We start from the raw sequence: 20,528 nt of genomic DNA, 5'->3' as shown, positions 1-20,528 counted from the left end.
GCATTGCTTACTTTTGTAAAGAAAAGCGAAAAATCTATATCTCTGATCTAAACAGTACATTTTTTATTGAAAAAGTGTTAAAAGGAAAAATATATTTCAAAAATAATTAAAATTAGTTTCTTGTCCCTCCTCATTATTTGTAACATAACATACAGGACTGACTTCGCAAAAAGTCACTTCTTTCTTTTTTCAAGGCCTTGTATGATGAAAACCATGTCAGTGGCACTTCTCAGTGATCTAGAAGCCTCAACAGTAGCAGTGATGGACATGACTGTTCATGGACATGTAACCTACACAATTTGGGACACATCTTTTGTAGTGCTTAAGTCCTTCTCATTTCATTAAAATATTCTTATATTCTCCAATATCTATATGACAACTCACATATCTGCATTTTCCACTTGGACAGATCAAGACATAGCTTTCTAATGGACCACAGTATTTAATGAATAATTTATGGCGGAAAACCACTATTAAGTGGTACTTCTAGTTTCCTTAAAATAAATTATTTATCAAAAATATAAGTGCATCATAAACAAATAAAATTCATAATGCTCAGTAATTACATTTTTCCTGCACAATGCTGATTTCGCTCAAAGCTCCTCAGAACGTGATCCTTCTTGCACTTACGAAACCTTGAAGAGGAAACATGAAATGTGTTGACATTCTACTAAGTTTATGCAAGAAAGACAGCTCTGCTTTGAACTATGTCTCTTTTCACATGACCTAAATGTTCATGCAGTTTAAGATACCACAACAGCACTGGCTTGAATCAATCACAGTTCTGCAAAAAAAATACTATCTGAATTTGACACAACTACACAACAAATTGGATATTCTAGTCCTGGGATGGAACTTGTCTTGGCAGCAGGCACAAAAGCATAGCTGGTTAAATTCTGAGTCTTGGACATTCAGCTTTTTTTTTTCCTTTCCTTCAAATTCAGGTCAGCAGACATCAAAGGTGACAACGACTGGTAGGAGGTGAGAAATCAAAGGTGCAAGGTGCATCCAACTGTAGTACCTTCCTCAAAGCATTCTCCCCCCTTCATCTCATTTGGAATATTTGCTATTTGCATCTACTGCAACAGAAACAAACACTGTTCTTTTCGTTTTGTCCTTTGCTGTGCAGAAATATACAGTACGCTGAAAAATCAATAGTGCATACAGAACAGATGTGGATTTCATTTGTGAGCTACAAAGAAGTGGTAAGATTTCAGAGGAAAATATTTACATTTTATGCAATGCTGACGTTGTGGCTTAATTTTAGGCTTTGATTATTTTTACTTTTTGTTTTTTAAAAACCAGACTAATAAATATAACATCAATACATGCATGCAGATATGTATTTATATGTAAATATGATACAGATATGTATATACAGACACCTATATTCATAGGGAATGTTATGGTAACAAAATACTTTAATTGTTTACCAATCCATGTTACCATCAGCACAGATGTTGACGCATACAAAATAGCAACTCTGCACAGCTTCTGATTTTGAAGAAAACGGAGAATTGATGTATATTTTTAAAAGGATGCATAAAATACTTTGCTAGAAAGCATAAGTTGCATTTGAAACAAGATGATGGAAAAATAGTGTCTTACAATGGTATTTATACCAGCCAAGCATCCGCTATTTTTTTTCTGCCATTGCTACTTTAAAATAAAACTAAAAAAGAATCAAAACAAATTGGCCCACAAATCCACAAATCCTTTATAGATGAGTTCAAGCTGACAGGTTTGAATATATTACGTTAATTCTGCATCAGTTTTCATAAATCATCCTTTACCTTGGTCCAGTTGAAAATTACACAACTCATAAATTAGCTTTAAACAAGTTTTGAATCAACCTGGAACTAGTTTTAAAATTAAAGAGCTGTCAGTATACTACATGGTACTGTCATTTTATTACCCCAATCAATTCTGTGTGGCCTGAGGTAGAAAGAAAATGGATGCTGTCTTCATTTGCAAAGGGTTTATCTCTCACACCAGGCTTTGAAAACACGACTGCAGTAATGAATTGGAAGCCAAAGTTACTAATGAAGACTTCTAACAGTAACAAAGTAGAAATATTTGTCCCTCTTATAGACTTACAAAAGGGCAAGAAAAAGCCCTTTCTGAAACATGAAGCCGGCTTCTTAAGGCTGAAGGACTATCGGCAGAAATTAGCACATTTTTATCGCAATGCTGAAGTGCTTGTAGCCTCACAGAGTATCATTTTAGTGCTGCACTGGAAAAGCCTTCCCAGGTCAGAGCCAAGGTGCCTCTCTGCCAGACCACAGAACATCCCTCCATCAACTGATGAACCGCTCCTGCCTGTCCTTATTCTCTCTCGCGCCCTTGGAAAGTATTCAAAACATCTTAGCCAGAATTTGGTAAAATCTAGTGAAGACGAGCTATCTGTAGTTCTCCACCGCTCACAGGTAGTCAAAGTAAATCCTGAGGAGAAATGTAGAATTTTTCTCAATCTACTTACACTTTGCTATTGCTTTACCCTGTGCTAGTTAATGAGGAAAGAATATGGGCTTTAAACTTTTAAGTCATACTCCACAGCTGTAAAATTTCCCTTCCTCTTTATATTCTGCCTTTGTCACTCTCCTCATGCTGATTTTATTTAACATCTGACAATCTCCTCTCTTCCCTTGCCCTCTCCAAAGATAGGAAATTACCAATGCAACCTTTAACGTACATGTGCTAACCTCCTATGCTGCCAGTCACAGAGGCAATGCTGTTGTCAGGTCCTTCGCTCTTTTTTTTCTCTCGAGAAGGGGACGATGACTTCTATGTTTATATACTGTTAACACAACAGGGTCTCACTCTCAGCTGACTCGGAAACTACCTCTGTTCAGGTAATAAATCTTATTCTAGCTCTAAAATCTCAGAGTTCTTTTAAAGACAGAAACAAAAGAAAAACCTTTCATAATTCTGTTTTCCAAATATAGAAACTTAATTACATTCTTTAGCCCCACACTATTTTTTTTCCTTCAAATACACTGTACAATTTGAAGGCATTAATAAAGTTACAAGAAGTTTCCAATAAATACCCATCTGTTTCAATTTATTATCCCTCTGTCTTTCAATAAACTACAGCACTGACAAAACAAGCTTGCATCCTTGAAATCTACCCACATTTCCAAGTGTCAAAGGCTGAATTGCCCAATCTACAGTTGTCTGATAATAAGGATGCTACTATTGCTAATATTTTACTAGAAGTTTTTGAACAAAAGGAAGCAGGATCATGTGTTTTCTGTGGATGCTTTCTTCAAAAGGAAAAGAAAATAATTTACATACACTTAAAGCTAGAAAAAGCACTCTCAAATGTTTTTCCTATTTATTCTTCCAACTTTTGCACATGCAAATAGAAACAGTAAACAGGAGAACATTTTACCATTTGAAGGTATCATTCACTGACCTCTGGAACCTGAATTAGTTTCCCCTTTCTAACTCACATATTTTCTACATTTCGATTACTCAGTGTACTAATCCCACCTCTCTTTGGACAGATTTCTCCACCTTTCAAATCAAACTCTGCTAGATTATTTTATTTCCCTTTTAGTTTCTCATTGATTATTTCCTGACATTCAAAAGCTGTTATTTTAGCTACCCTTTCAATAGCTGCCTTTTCTGACCCCAGAATACTCTGAACTGTCTTCAAAATCAACTCTTAAAACACTGCAATTAATGAAACCACATTAGAATACAAAAACTGAAATTAAACTTAAAAATATAGGTTCATCACACTAATCTCATCTCATACGTATAATGCAAAGGAATACAACTTTCCTGTTACTGTCATGGATTAAAGCCATTGATCACAGGCACAGTATGGCTCAAACTACTGGCAAAAATTTCTGCACAAGCATGAACATCATCACCAGAAATTTGTATAATTTCTTCAATAAAGGGCAAAAGCCAGTATCTATCCCTTTTGTGCTAAATCTCCTATATCTTGCATAATTTGGTAATTATCTAGTGCACCACAGCAACAGATTTTATATGAATATCCTTTTGCAGGATATTAATATACTGGCAAGAGTGCTGTACTATGACATTATCACTGCATAGAAGAGTAACGCAATACTTTTTCCTTCTTTTGTCCACACTGCTTTCTTCCTATATATTGTTCTGCTATTTTTTCTTATTATGAATTAGGTTATAGGCATATACTATAGTATAGAAAGTTATTTTTGTCCTAATTTTATATTTTACGGAGTTTTAGAACTTATTTTATGGAGTTCTAGAAGCTCTTTAAGATAATGCACACATAATCTATTACTGCTGGGTCTGGATATTTCATTTTCCCTGCGCCCGTATTGTACAGCTCTGATCTCTCCGATTCTTTTTCCCCCCCATGTAAAAAAAAAAACCCAAACCAAAACAAAACAAAACAAAAAAACAACCAAAAAACCACAAACAAACAAAAGTTGCCAAACAAATTTTCAAACACATCACAAGCATCTGCAGCCACAGTAAGTGTGGTGCTTCCTGTGTAGCCGTATGTATGTTGCATGTAACTGCAATTGCTGACTTCAACATATTTACAGAATGATACGGGCACCTTACACCTAACATTTAAAACAAAATTTTCTAAATAACAAATCTGCAAAGCCACCTCCTATTACTTGTGGAAAGCAGTGCTGCAGCTACAATTGCTCCATTAGTAAGGCCACACTTGGGTTTGCAGTTGTTTGTTTCATCAAGTAATGCTTTTTTCCTTCAGAAATATCAGATGCAGAACACAGCAATCCATTCATATAGTCTCTATAAAAGAGCTTTACTCCATCTGTATTTCCTTTCAAATCATGTTTAAATTGTCCCAAACTTTCCATGCTCTTGGATTGCTGAGGCAGTGACAACTTGGGAGTAAGGTACAACAGCAGACTTACTTCTACCTCTCAGGGTCAAGCCACATATTTGCGCAATTTATGGTTGAAGTAGTTTGCTTTACTCCACTTTAGCAGCTTGGGAGAAAACATACTCAAAATTTGCTCACAATACTTGGCTAATACTTAACTTGAACTAGAAGACTGAGCACTTGAGAACATCTCTGCTCCAAAAAGCAGCTGCTTTATTCTAACAAAAATAGAATGTAGCTCAGAAAAGGCTTTCTTTCAAGCACACAATCTTCAGATATTATGCATCAGCATGCAGAGTGTGTCTGTCAGATGTTGGAACAAAGCTTTAAATTGTACCATCTAACTTAATTCTCAAGACAGGGTCAGCACATTCATAGGGTTGTTTTTTTTTTTCCCCCTTTGAGAAGTCCTTCAAGTAATATTTATTTAGCTCCCTAAATCTTCATCAGCACTGATTCTTGCTTTTCAACTCCTTGAAGTCCAGATTTTGCCAACATAATGCAAAACACAGTGATATTAAAATGTGTGATCACCAAAAGCATCACAAAATTGTCAAAGGCTACTTATTAAATCAAGACTGGCTTTCATCTCTCCCTACTTCCAGAATTTTTTTTCCAGTAACAAGATGAAATAAATAAAGGGATTGCACAGTACATAATTTTTTGCAGTCTAAATTTATTACACAAGTTTATAGCTCCCTAAACTTTCCTTACATGGCACCCACTTATCTGCCTGTGCTCCTGAGGTTTTTAATAAACACTCTGCCCTGCTCTGGGGGAAGGCTCTCTGTGTGCCCTCCCCATTTTTCTTTCCATTTTGCCACAGTCCTATTTCTTAATTCACACCATTCTCCCCTATAAAGGTTTCTATGTATTTCTCCTAGTGGAATTTTCTCATTCTTATGTGTCTGTGCTCACAATTCTCCTTGTACGCCAAGGGCACTTCTTACAGTCCCATTATTTTTTCCCATCCTGCTTTTCTCTCTCTCCCTTTCTTCCTTTCTCTCTTATTAAAAAGTACCATCATTTATTTTCAGCTAATAAAGTAGAAAAATAAAACACTAATTCAAGGCTCTAAAATATTTTTAAAGAATGAATGTATCTGTAGAAACGCTTTCTATTAAAATGTTTCTTACATCCTCCTTTTCAGATTTCTCTAACATCTGAATACGCCAAATGAAAAAATCTCTCAGACATCCTTTAAGAAGCTTCAAAGAAATGTTAGGAACCCTATTTTGTGGGTGCCTCTGACTTATTCATTCACGCTAGTCACTAGAGTAATTAAAGAAAAATTCCATATAACTTTATACTATTAGAGATACATACTCTTATTAATATAAAGTAGCCAGCTAAAACATAAGGATATTTTATTCTGTCAAACTGAGCTAAATTGACAATGGGCTGTTTACCAGAAAGGCAATGAACAGCCCAGCTGACATACTTTAAGATGTGACATTAATCAGCCATCTTTTGCTGAGCCCAAAGGAACTGAAAGGTCACAACTAATCTCGCTGTTTAAAAGCATCCTCAAAAAGGCCTGGAAATTCCTCATTCTTCTCTAATTAAGAATGCTAAAAATGATATATGGAATGATGAGACTAAATTTACTCGAAATGTTGACTTTACTCCCTTGTTTTAGGAGGCATGAGTATTTTCCCTGTGGGTTTTGGGTTTTATTTTTTAAAGACTACATGTACCAGACAAAATTCCTTTTTACCTTTTTCATCTCATAGTAGAAAACACACACTGAGTCCCTTACTCTTAAATATAGCTGCTTAATAACCTTGTAGACCCGATTCTTTCAGTTAAAAGCATATGCATACAGTGCTTATACAAACATACAAATTTTAAGATATAATACTCTAACAGTATATATTTGTGTATTAATTTTTAGGCTTTCAACCTTGCGACTACTGATATAGAAACTCCACAAATTCCCTTATCAAAACAGGAATGGAATAACTTTCGTAGTCAATGAAACTAAACCACAAATACACCTTTGATGCAGCAAACATCAGAGTGGTTTAAACAACCACTTCATACCAGTAACTATTGTAGTGCGACAGGAACAGTTCTGCAGAGCAAAGCAGTCGGTGCCAGACGTGCCAGACATGTTTCAAGCATATGACTAGTCCAGTCACAGAGATGGCATGCCCCTAAGTAGTCAGAATACATCCTCATACAGCTTCAGTGTCCCTTGAAAGGGACCCAGTTCGCACACTCCTGAGACCACTCTGTAATGTGAACCAAAGCGTAGCAACTGGTGGCAACTGGTTGACTTTATCAAAATGCTAAAATAAATACACACTAAGATACCTCAGATTAAGATCCATGAAAATGAGCATACCAGAATATTGCATCATTTAAGCTAATCAACAGGAAATGTTCAAAATAACAGAGTATTTTAAATACCAGCTTTATTCAGAATTCAGTAGTGTTACCCGGGATTATCGATAGTTCCTTTCCTTCTTCTGATAGGTCTCTGGGATCTAACATCTCCCCCTCCCTTTTATTTTTTTTCAAATAAAAAAAAAAAAAAAGAGAAATAGACACATTCAATGCCTTGCTTTTAGATGACAGCTCGCTGGCTGCCCTAAATTAATTAGAAATCAGAACAATTACGGTTGTAAGGAACCTTTAGAGGTCATCTACTCCACCACTCCTGCAAGGAGCAGGGACATCTTCAACTAGATCAGGTTGCTGATCTAGTTGCTAATCTGAATTGGTGAACACATTCAACTGTCATAGGGAAGATCCTGCTTCACTTTCCTCTTCTTAAGAGGGTTCAAAATCACATTTCCCAAGGGATTGCTTAAACCATTGTACTATTCTTTAGCTGAAACAGGTCACTTTGCATGGCAGAATGAGTCACTGGGTAAAATGATTCATTTTATATTAGCTAGGGTACCTGAGAAAGGGTACAAATTGTCTTATGAATATTTTACTATTTTATATCATGGAGCTTTTCAGTCTCTGTCGATGCTGTACCCAGAAAGCACACAAACAACAATAGGTTTATAGGTCATTCCAGTGAGAGAATTAGTAACAGATGAATAGATCACATCTCCCAACTCTCAAACTTTTTGTATTTTCTCATATATACCCTTTAAATATAAAATTCCTGAAGCTATCCTTACATGAATACAGACATCTTATAATAACCTTCAAAAGTTCCTTACCACCAGCAATTAAAAATCCCCATATTTTGAATATCATTTTGCTCTGAAGTTCTTCTGTCTTCTGCAACACTCTCAACCTACAACATGCAGTGGAGATATTAGGCACTAGAAGAAAATGGTAAGACAAAGTGCATATTAACTTAATGCACAATATATTTGCAAATATTAGTACCTGATATGTATCCTTATTTATTGGACAGGACGGGTTACACATTTAATATTCATTATATGAATGACTGTATCAATCTGCTGATGCCCTTCTATTTCCAGAAATAAGCATGTGATGTGACTAACCCACTCGAAGTACACTTGTGTGTACCTTCCACAAATACCAAGTTATCTTGCTATCTCCTTTTTGACACTTCTTCTCTTCGGCTATTTATACCACATCTAAAAGGATACCATCTGCCCTTTAGTCTTCATGAGATTAGTAGCTAGAAGAAATCTTGATATCTACAGATTCCAAGGCTTTCCACATATGAAGTCTTTTGGTACTGTTTGATGCAGACTAAATACACTTAAGATTTTTCAGACATGCCCAAAGGTGTTTCAAACCACTGAACCAGATAATAATTTTCAACCGTTACCAAAGACACATTCACAAAAAATATAAGACAAACTTAATTGCTACCAGAATTTAACAATGCACTATACATTTTAAAGGTTTTGTAAAAATCTTTTCAAAAACTATCTTAAAATTCCATATAACATTTGTGCTTTTTCTTGGTAGAGCTGATTCTAATGCTTTTACAGTTATATTCCCACACAAGCTATTTGCTGAACCAATTTTAAGAAGAGGGAACTTTTCTGCTACCGAATGCTAAAATCCAAGTGATGAGACACTCCTTTGCACAGAAAGTGGCTGACACAGCACAAATCGGCAATGCCCAGCTGTCTTCTGCAAAATGTGATTAAATGGGGCTGGCACTAAGAGAATCTCTATTTGAGAATGGCGACTAAACCTCACTAGCACTATCTAACAAGACGACGAAAAGCAAATCTGGACTCTGCTAAAATTCATTACATGCTTAGCACTTCATAAAATGGCACTTTTTCAGTTTCTTCCTCCCTCTCCTTTCTCTCTCGTGGTCCAATATGATTAGATTTTGTCCAGGCAGCATTGGTAATTTATACGGATGAGTGACACGTTACTTTAAGCGACATATACGGCTGCATTTCTTTGAAAGACTTTGAAATAAAATCAACCTCGAGATTAAGCATGAGCAGGTAATTAGACAACTATGATAATATGTTCAGATCTTATCCAGAGACTAACAATTAAAGATCTAATTCTTCTTCTGTCATACAAAATATGATTACAGGTGATGTGCTAAGATAATTTGCAGGGTAATAAAGTCAGACTAGTGAGGAATTAAAATATATAATTCTTCTTTAATTACACACCTTCTATATAAAACGTAAGGCAAGAAATAGATTTCTAGGCAAAGAAATTTATTTCAGGAATTTGGTAGCAACAGAACACTATTTTGCAAAATTAGAGTGGAATGGTGTGCCACCAGACTCCAGATATACGTTTGCACCTCTCAGGATTCCCTTTACTTATGTCATTGCACAGTACACTCACTTTGCTAATCTCTGTTGAGCCTTCAATTCTTCATGAATATTCAAATTAGAAAAGATTATGCACAATGGATATGCTTTTTAATACTGCCCTCCTGGAGCTTGTATCATCAAAACCAAAGAGTTAATCAACATGCAAAAGGTTGAAAAATTCAAAAGTCAGTTACAAGCTTTTCATTCATACTTTTTTCAGATGCTTTCAAAATCAACATGTATTCTACTAATCAAGTAAACAACAATAAAAATCTCGAAAAGGGTTGTTAATAGAAAGTAGTAATGGTCAATTGCAATGTATTGGTAAATTTGTTTATGACTCCACTGTCAGCATGAAGCCCCTAATTATCAATACTCAAAAGGGTCATTATTTTAGGAACTCTAGAAGTAGGAAGACAACTGGATTGATGAACTAAATCTTAATATATATCAGAGATGTAAGCTATGATGCTTTGGCAGTTACAATTTGGTGACTTTCACACATTTGTATCTTCCTTTTGTAACTTCACTTAAAAAGGAATGTAAATATGAGAAAATCTGGGTTAAAACTGCTATCTCCATGTCTTTTACATTTTAATATAACATCTTCAATAGGTAAAATTCACTGTCACAATGCTGCTTAATATTGTAAATATCTAGAAATCGATTTTCAAAAGTGAGAAAGTCTCCAGTTCTTTAAGGAGCAAGCATTCCCCTTGTCCTTCCTAAACACTACTCTTCTATCAGCCTTCTCACAGCCTTTCAGAGCATGCATAGCTGCATACCAAAAAGCAGGTATAAAATCTTCCTGTTGCAGGGTGCTGCTCAGGGCTGAGAAAGTGCTCTCGTTTTTTAATCTCTCACACTGCCTTAGCATAAAACCAGGTTTAGTGGCTTTACTTCAAATACGATGCTAGCTGCTTTTTGGATTTTTCCCAATTGCACACAGGTCGCAGCAGAGATTCCTTGCCACTCAGCACTACTGTAGTGGGCAATACAGGCTGTAAATTCATTTTGTCATGGCTTAGGAAGTGTAAGTCATCATTCAGTAGAAGAGCTATTTCCCAGGTAAACTGTAATGGTAAGCAGATTTTGTTAGAAGCATAACCTAAAGAAGGTACAGAGTAGCAGTGGCATTTCTAACAGCTGCCCATGAAGAGATTTTGCTTCCTTAACCACTCTATTACCTTAGAGTAGGTAACAGTTATTCTATCTAAACTAAACCACATCTAAACTAAAAGTCTGGTCATTTAAATATGAGATTTTATCTATTCGGATCACACGCCTTAAAAATATATAAGCACTATATTGTTTTTATGACTTAATTATTTTTAAGCCTAGTACTTTACTAATCAAGTACCTCTTAAATGTTCCATTGCAAATTAGATATGGGTGTGTATTTTAACCAAAGTGAAGATTAATGACCAAGCTTGTTTCTAATTTCAGCCATCCCCGTTTGTTTTAACCTCAGTAACATATTTTTAGTACAAAAAAAAAAGATAGTATAAGGTGTGTGTTTACAATTACATCAGAATGAATCACTTTTCAGCAATATTTAATACTTTCTTTCCATCCTGCTTTTGTCATAAAATATTCAGCATTATGGAAGGCACAAAATGATACCACTGCTCCTCCATTATGAAAAAGAACTTACTTATAACAGTGTGCAAAGTTTGAGCTTTAGAAAAAAATCTGCATTGTTGGGTTGTTCATAAAAAAGAACGAATGAAGTTAAGCAACAAGTGATTTCTTCAGTTTCTTTGATAAGAAAAAATATGGGAAGAAGAAAACGAATCTTGGAAACCAAACATATTTTGGGCCAAGTACCATGAAAATGGGGCTTTTTTGACAAAATACTCATTTAAAACTGCTGTGCATAGTTTATATCTTAATTTTCTAAGAATGTACTACAGAGAAAACAAATTCTTACCAGGTTTATTATAAGTGCTGTTTTTTGACAAAGTTTAATGCAAGAAAAAATTACGTACTTTGCACTCCTAATTGGTACTTTATTTTTAAAACATTTTAATTAATACCCTTTGTTGTATCCCAGTGTTATCCTTCAAAACCAGAAATCTGGTTTTGCATTTGTAACAACAATACCTCATTAAGAAAAAGATCCCTGTATTACAATTTTTTAAATTTGTGGCTAGTATTAGATGTACTACCACAAGGTTATGGGAAAGACTCTATTTTCCATTTTTTAGTATGCTTTTTAATATAGTTAAGCTGCACCTAAGAAGAAGTACAAGCACTAGAAGTCCATGATGAAGACCTGGCAGTTAGTAACACGGAGTATTGGAACTAGTATAATTGATTTTGATGTGGAGAAGAATTAAAATATTTAAAATAACCATCCTTTCCAGATACATTTTACAGTGCTTAAGCTTTTTTTTTGTCATTAAAACTTAAGCTTTCCACCTACACAGTGGGAATCTTCTGCCAACTAAGTGTATCTGATTATTTGGATTAAATTGGGGATTTCATATCAACTAACTTTATGCTGAGCTTATCCACTATTAATAAATCAAGTTCCATCTTAAGTTAATTTCAAGGCTGATTATTTTTGGAACATTTTATGGTATAAATTATTCATTACATAAATGTATTATACCTGTTTGCCAGAAAATAAGAGGCTGTGCCAACTCATTTTTTAAAATACGATACCTGGGGAGCAAATATTAAAACACAGTTGGCAATATTTCAGCCAACTGATAAGAATTACCATATACTCCAATTTTTTTTTCTTTTTTTTAAACCATCTTGACAGTGAAATTCATTTCTGTGCCAAGGTTTGGCATTACTGAAGTAAGGTGGTGTAAGGACTTGTGCTAAATCTTCACGCAGCCTTACAGATTCAGGTAATTTTCTCTTGTTCAAGTTTAAGTGCCACTGTTTGACTGCTCCTCACAAACCTAGGAAGACAACAACGATTTCAGAATAACCAGATACTTCCCACAGGATACATTAAAAAAAAAAAAAATCTTTTGTTCACCCAAGAAACCAAAGCCCTAATCTGATTTATGTTGTACTATTCACCTCTCCTCAACTGACTTTAAAATACAAGAAATATAAAAATGCTTAACTCTATTGTTCCTGATGACCGTACAATAAAATAGACCATAATACCCATATCCAGCAAAAGTAAAACCAGATTTTTTCCTTTACAAATGTAGTCACTGAATTACACTGTACAATTTGTTATTCTGCAAACCACTTTGAAGTACTGCTAACTTACGGCTGAAAAATGTTGCCTAAAAATGGAACTTTTTTCCATTATACTGTGTTCTACTTGTATCAGCAAGCAGATTTATTAGCAGTATTCTTTTATCATTTTTCAGCTGCAATGCTGTTTGCCATGATGGCAGTGCATTCGCTTGTATGTTTTCTCCTCAAAAGAAGGTGCTCAGATGCAACAGTATCTCTGATGTAAGCTGACTAAATTAGGGTCACAGTTTCTTTACAATTGCAGTCACCTTTTGTCAGAACACGGAACTGACACAGGTTTGAAATAGTACAAAAGACCTTGAAGGATTTTTTGGTTTATTTTTTGAAAGATATATTTTAAATGTAACTAGTTAAAATCACATTGTATTGAATGACAAAATACATCTTATAAAAAACATATTTAAGGCATGATTAAGCATGCATATATACTACCACTGTGTGCCAGTCTCATATATTATATTCAAATAGAGCTTTTTTTTGAATATATAAAATGTTGAAGATATTGGCTATATTGAAAATATGTTGTTCCAAACATTTAATAAATGGCCAGATAAAGTCTATCCATGCAACACTGATTCATCTTCTGTGTGTACTCAAGCAAGGAGAATCCTACCTAAACTATAACCCTTGCTAATCTAAAGTAACTGTCTCGATTCCCTCCTATAGTCAGCGGACAGGAAAAGGCAGCTCCAGAGAACAATTCATCCAAATCTAAGGAAAATGTCTAAAACAAGGGAACAGTATCGACATTTTGCAAAATGGAAGCCAAGACAGGGAATAAGAATTAAAATTTCTATTGAATTAGTTACCCAATTTGCAATACTCGAGATCATTAAGGAGACCTAATACTTTGAAAGCACAGCTTACACGATCACCCACTGCAGCGCCGAGAATTCAGCATTTTTGCATGTGGGGCCAAGGGATCCAAGCTGGGCAACAGCAAACAAGGAGAAAAAAATTACTAAACATTTGAAAATTTTAAATTGTCTAGCAGTCACAGGAGCTCTCTGGGGTGAGACAAAAGTAAAATTCAATTTTCTGGTCACAACTCAACTACTTTAAACATAAGGTCAAGCTTCCTTTTTTTTGTTGCTGAAATCATCGCTTCAGTTTTCATGCCTTGCAAAACCTAAAGAGAGTATCTTTTCCTAACACTCAACCCAAATTAATCCCTTTTAGTGACCCCCGACAGCTAAATCAGAGAAGGCAGGCGTTCTATAGAAAAAAAAATAATATCACAGCACGAAGTCATTAGAGGCTGTAAATTCACACATAGCCACAAAAGGACTTAAAGTGCTGCATGCCATCTTAGTTCTGCTATTTCCTAAATTTTGAGAGCTTGACATCAGAATCTTTTGGTTTCATTATTTACTTTTTAACACACTTGCGTGAAACCACACGTGTGAGGAAATGCTCCCTGAGTCTGAAAAAAAAGCATGATGAAAAAGGTGATTAAATTCCATAAACCATGGTGAGATTATCAACTGCACAACTCATGAGTATATCAGGAACTTCTACACTCCTCCCAGGCCTTCTTAACCACCAACTTTATTTTTTACTAGAATAAAATTCCATGGACTACAGGAATTAAATTGAATTGCTAACTTTTTTCCTTTTTGTGTGACCAAATTAAAGAGTTTTGAAATAAATTTACATACAATATTTTAATATTACAGTGTCCAATTACATTTGCTTATTTACTATATGAAAGTGAGATATCCCAAAAGAAATGCTTCTACTTGGCTAATAAGTAAAATCATCCACAATTGCTTTCCAACACGAAAGGCGTACTAAAAAAAAATTACTTGCCAAGGTTGGTGTGCCAGGTATTTGTAATTCCAGAAAATATTTCCTGAGAGGCTTAGATGAGAATATTATGCATACATACTGACAATTTATTTCCACTGAAAAAATGCAATACAGTAAAAAGATTAAAAAAAAGCAAACTAAACAGAAGTCCAGAGACAAGGCAGCTGATCTTGCAGTACTCAAATAATGATCTGACATGTACACTTTGCAGTGTTTTGCAAAACAGATTGTACACAAAGATGAGCAGACAGAAACCTAACTAGCATGGTCATTGTAACCACCATCATATATGTTTAAACTCTTTGCTACCTTGTTCTTTTTCAAAATTTTTAAATTGGAGGAGATACTTTAAACAGTACTTTTAAATGGAAGGGAACAGAAAGGAATCTACATCCAATAATAATGAGACCTCATAATGAGACCCTCATTGCACATAATGAACAAATGGTCAGGCCGCATTTATTCCTATTGAATATTACCACATCTTATTATTGAATAATTTAGGTTATATTTTCTTTATTTTATTTTTATTAAATTTAGCTGAAATAAGGTTCTATATCCTTTTTGAATATCACTATGTGAAACTATCAGGAAATTTATGATTTAGAGCGTTGTTTGGCAATCCTGAAAGCGCACCGTGATCCTTTCACGCAGAAGATGGATAATGTTACAGAAATGGAAAGCTTATAGGTTTACTTCAGCTTTCATGTGATGTAACAAAATCTGCAATGTTTTTGAGATGAGAAAGCTTGTCAGACCTTAGTAGTGAGCATCACCCATTCCATAAAAGTGACAGCAAGTATTACCAGCAGGGAAGCTGTTGCCCTTATGCCCTACAGCAAAGTCACTGTCTGTCTATTATTTGACAGGCAGGGTAATATGGGAATACGTTACGCTGCTGGAAAAACTGACACAATTGCTGGAGAGTCCTGTGACCAGTATGAGCAAAATAGAAGTAGCATGTCCAACACTTGTGATAGATAACAATTCAAAGCATTTTTTTATTACTGCTAAATTACATCCCTTGTACTACTGACACCTGCAAGTGCTCAGCAAAATCTGAAAATAAAATCACATTCCTTGTTGTCAGCAGCATGCAACTTTTCCTGAACATCTAAAATAGAAATTCATAATTAGAAATAAAAACTGAATCATTATATGCTATGCACTGTAATCTTTCTCCTCACTGAACTAGTGTAATTTACCTACCAATTGTTTTCAAGGCCCAACACTGCTACAGAAAATATTGTTGGGGAATTTTAAAATCTATACTGTAACAGTGACTTAAATTGGATCAAAACAGATGAGCAAAGTTAAAGGAATGAAAAATAAACAATAATCTCCTTGGCCAAAGCTGGAAATTCAATCCCATTTTGCTGCTATAATCCATACAAGAAACTTCACTGTGACACACCAAAAATTGGATTTAGTGAGTGACTGAGAGATTGAAATTGCTGGTAGCTCAGGCTTGCAATTCATCCACAGGTCAGGCAGAGTGCAGCAAACAATGAAACTTTCTCCACGGTTCTCCTCTTCCAAGCTCTAAGTACACATACGAGAGACTAGCCCCTTTAGTGAGGGGTAGAAAAAGCCTTTATCATATCAGCTCTTCTTGGCTGTGAAAAGCTGTGCAAAATCGCAGATGTATAATACACCGTCCTACAGCCATATAGGATACTGAATTTGAAAATGATAAAGTACATAAACAAAGCCCTAATCCTTTAAATAATATGTTCACACTAAATAAGGTCTGTAAGGAGTTTAATTGAGCACCACATTGTTTGAATTTGTTACGCAATATAGAATAAAGCAAAAAAAAAAGCTACATAAAAAAAAACTTTTTAAAACACAGAGAGCAACACAGCTTTTTCAGAGAAATTTCTCTGCACAGCTCTGTAGAAAAGCAATGGGAAAGTGACTACGCCAAACCACAAGGAGTCCCCATAAGACAATTTTTCAATATCTTTCAGATTCATTATATTTTCACTCATATACAATTCAAATTGCCTGTGCTTGAAAGTGCAAAAGATTTTATTTAAATTTACTCATTAAAAATCTCTATGAATGAAAAAGAAAATTAACACAGTAACAAGGTTTTTAAAAAATCTGTAATAATCACTAAAATAACACAAAATGTATCATCATTCTAATGATTTGTTTAGTCTTCAGAACATTGTATTTTTTCAACACACACCTTAAAACCAACACATGCCCTGCACTAAGTGAAGTCATTCATACTTAATTTACATGATAAAGTAACTAAATAAAGTAACTGTGTTTAACTAACATTATCAAGAACCCCTTTTTAAGCAGGTGACAGAAATTCAGTAATAATTTTAATTCACTCTTGGAATGTCCATTGCATATAAGCAGTATTCAAGAAAGATTGTTGATGTCCAAACTGTAGTGGACAGCTAATTTCCGATGTCTGTGTTTGTATCTCCTTACAGACAAACAACTTGAAACAGAATACTGTATTTTTCCAGTTGGAAAGAAACATTAGGCCAAAAAATTATACCTCTCTCTGAACATTTTTCTTCCATTATTAACAGTAACATAACAAAAGAGTTTATGTATCCAAGTGTGCTAACAGGTAGCTTAAGACAACGTCTCTGTGGATCTGTCCCTGTGTATCCAAATATTGAGTCACTTCCTTACTAGTTAAAAAATCCTGTAAAATCCAAAGAAAGTGGCAGAATAGCCTGTAAAATTTTAAAGCCTTTTAGAATGCTCTGTTATTTTAGCACTGAGGTATCAGATGCACTTATAAATCAAATTTTGAAAATCAGCTGCAAAGTGTCTCTTCAGAGATTATGATGGTGATGACAGAAAAGAACGCCAGTACTAAAGAAGCTTCTGTGCAGACAAAGAAAGAATCAAAATCTTTATTTTGTGAAAAGTCACTACTACAGAAGCATACTACTACTGTCAATGTTATTAAAAAGAGTTAATCCATGTAAAAAAATTAGTTTAGTTTTAAAACATATTTGATCAAGGCATACCAATCAATATAAAGTATTAACAACCTTCATACGATTTTCCAGTGAAACAAACAGGTTTAGTAATTCAAATCATCTTCATTTATTTAAAAAACATGTATTTTCCATCCCTATCGTTAGAGGTCTGTATTCTGAACTACTCCTGAAATACTTCCACTTGTCAATAATGTTACTGATTCTGATAGAGTATCCATACTCACTCCTTTCTCAGAGAGAATGTGAAAAGAAAGCATTTAACTGGGATAATAAAATTATCTTTATTGATTATTTCCATTTTGCATACATTCAGTTTTTTACCTGTTTTACAGAGAATCTGAAATCATTATTTTATGACCCTCTACTGTTCTTCAGAGAAGACCTACGTACAGCATTTCAACAAAAACTTCAGAAGCTAAGTAAGACTGCTAAAACCAGAATACTTCAACTATTTCACAGGATGAATTAACTTACTTTGGAGGATGTAGAATCACATTCCTGACAAATCCATCCATAGCCAGTCTGTTTAGGAGACTTTTTCAAGGGAGGGTCTAGACAGCCAAAATGGTAACAAAGCCTGCATTCATCACACCTGCAACAGACAAAAAAAAAAAAAAAATTAAACAAAAATGGTACTTCTATACTATTTTAGATTGGGGTTCCCTGCCATTCGCAGGACAAGGCTTCCTGATCCATTACCGTGATACAGAAAATCCATTTTCTATAAGAGGTATTTTCAAACCCAATCACTTCAAGTAGGTTCCGTCTAATTTGGAATATTCTGACACAGCCACTCATACATCACCTTTGTCTACATCTTATAAAAATGATACTGTTTCAGAGACTTCTAAATTAAAGAAAACATGTATAAGCAGCTCAATTTTTTAGATACTTCAATGTAATTCATTTCCATTTATTTTCAAAAATTTGTGATTTTTTTTTAGACAGTGACAATACTGATTTTTCATAGTTTTAAGAGACTATTTGACACATCTACTTCTACTCTGTGAGATGTTTGCTCACATATTCAACAACTCAAGTATAATTTACAGCTATGAATTTCATTTTTTACATCAGGACTATGTGGTTGATACATAAATGCACAAAATATTTTCTGATTTGCTTTGAATTTTCTGAAAAGGACATTAATTTAAAAAGATTTCACTATGATCTTTCACTTAACTGAGCTATGTACACGCAACAATTTTATGTTACTTTTCAGTAAACCTTTCATTAGTGTTTTGTACTATGCATGGTCCACATAAAAAGCTCAAAACGTAGACCATAGCTATTGTTCATCCATTCTTAATGTACCAGCATTGAAGAAATGCTACAATGTAACAAGTACTTCATGAAAGGATTTTTAAACCAGTACAGTAATATGCTCAAAATGAGAAAAATATTTTAAAGGCAAAGAATAGAGATTTTCATATATCCCACTGAACTTCACTTTATTTGCATAAAGCCCTGTATTCTTTTGTGTGAAAAAGAAAACTTTTTTCAAATTTACTTGAATGCTCTTGAAAGAGCATTTCTACACTAAATGCTCTTAAACTGTGAATTACAGCCAATATATATGATCCAAAAAATAGGAAATAGAGTAAATGTTTAAAAATCAAATGTTCTAAGAAATCCCCTATACTTTCTCTGCTTCCCTGGCCACTCATTTTTTCCTGTACAAAACATGCAAAAACAAAAAACTCCAAAAATTACAATAATAGCATGGCACAGGCATCATCAGATCAAAGACAGAGGGATATAGTTTATCAACAGAACACACAGTGCATCACAGAAAGAGGATTCAACTAACAAAACATACTGTTGTATTAACAGAAGAAAATGTTCATGTGACTTTTATCCAGGGATTAGTCTCCAAATAAAAGAAGTTACCATTTTCTGATTACAATTGTTTAATCTAAGTAAATATTTTTATCCTTGCTGTCAAGGCTGTGCTTGCTAGGGAAGCTGCCTGCTTTTAGCAGATACATGTAAGACATGAGCACTGGTACGGGTACTGTGCGTACTGCCTTCTGCTAAGTAGAAATTAAAAGCAATAATCTACCTGTCCACAGTACGCAACACTGGACTGACATGGTTTGGGTATTTTATAAAAATAGGATACACCATATTACAATCTATATCCTTAGGATTGTTTAGTAATACCTCTATCTAGTTCCAGGACAAAGAAAACACTTAAAAAAGGAAACCGTTCTCAGTTTTTCAAGACACGAGTTCTAATGTAGAAATATATTACTTATAATCAGGAATATATGCAGTTTTATTTCTTGTGAAAGGCATATTAAAATAAGTTTGACAGTGGGAGCTGAGATAGGTTACACTTCTACATCCCAACAGCGTATGTGACCTTCAGCAAAAGATTCAGGATCCTTTGAGCCTCAATGTTCTCATCTGTAAAGGAATATATTTTTACTAACCTATTTCTGTATCTAGAATCTTATTCATGTAAGTGCTTGCATATGAGAAGGGCTGATCAGAGCTCTCTTCTTGTAAACTTTTTGGGATCATCCAAGTAACACAAAATAAAGCACGACACTATTTCTGACTTATTTAGTGTCTTTTCAGAGCTTAATCCTAAAATCTCTATCTGATTTCAAGCAGTATTAATTTAGATGTTTTGTGAAGTGACTGCCTATAAACACCAGTGTTTATATGTTCAAAAGAAAATGTTTCCCCTTTAAAATTATGCTTTGCCATATATTCTTACATTTTTCTATTTTGTATCTAGAATGTTTTATTTCCTGACTGCACCTTTAGCCACATTTCAAGGTACACTGAGGGAGTTAGCAACTCTGGTTGAAATAACCAGAACATTATGAAATTAAATACAGATCTGGAGGCGCCATTCTAAAGTTGAATGTTTTTAATATTTATTGTAATTAATTTTTATCACTTCAAAGCTGTTTA

At 34.4% G+C, this 20,528-nt stretch overlaps 1 protein-coding gene across 1 annotated transcript in view; it reads right to left on the bottom strand.

Annotated features, from left to right (window-relative positions):
- The window catches only part of PHF14 (PHD finger protein 14), a 166,771-nt gene that overhangs the window by 36,568 nt on the left and 109,675 nt on the right, over nucleotides 1-20,528 (bottom strand). Inside the window, exon 18 of the mRNA XM_086740350.1 lies at nucleotides 18,078-18,195. Coding sequence (XP_086596476.1) covers nucleotides 18,078-18,195 — 118 coding nt within the window. The remainder of the gene's footprint in view (nucleotides 1-18,077; nucleotides 18,196-20,528) is intronic.

Source organism: Chlamydotis macqueenii, chromosome 2 (genome assembly GCF_036417535.1).
Source record: "Chlamydotis macqueenii isolate bChlMac1 chromosome 2, bChlMac1.mat, whole genome shotgun sequence".
Classification (NCBI taxonomy): domain Eukaryota; kingdom Metazoa; phylum Chordata; class Aves; order Otidiformes; family Otididae; genus Chlamydotis; species Chlamydotis macqueenii.
Note: the sequence above shows the minus strand (reverse complement) of the source record. Positions and strands in the feature narration are given on the sequence as shown.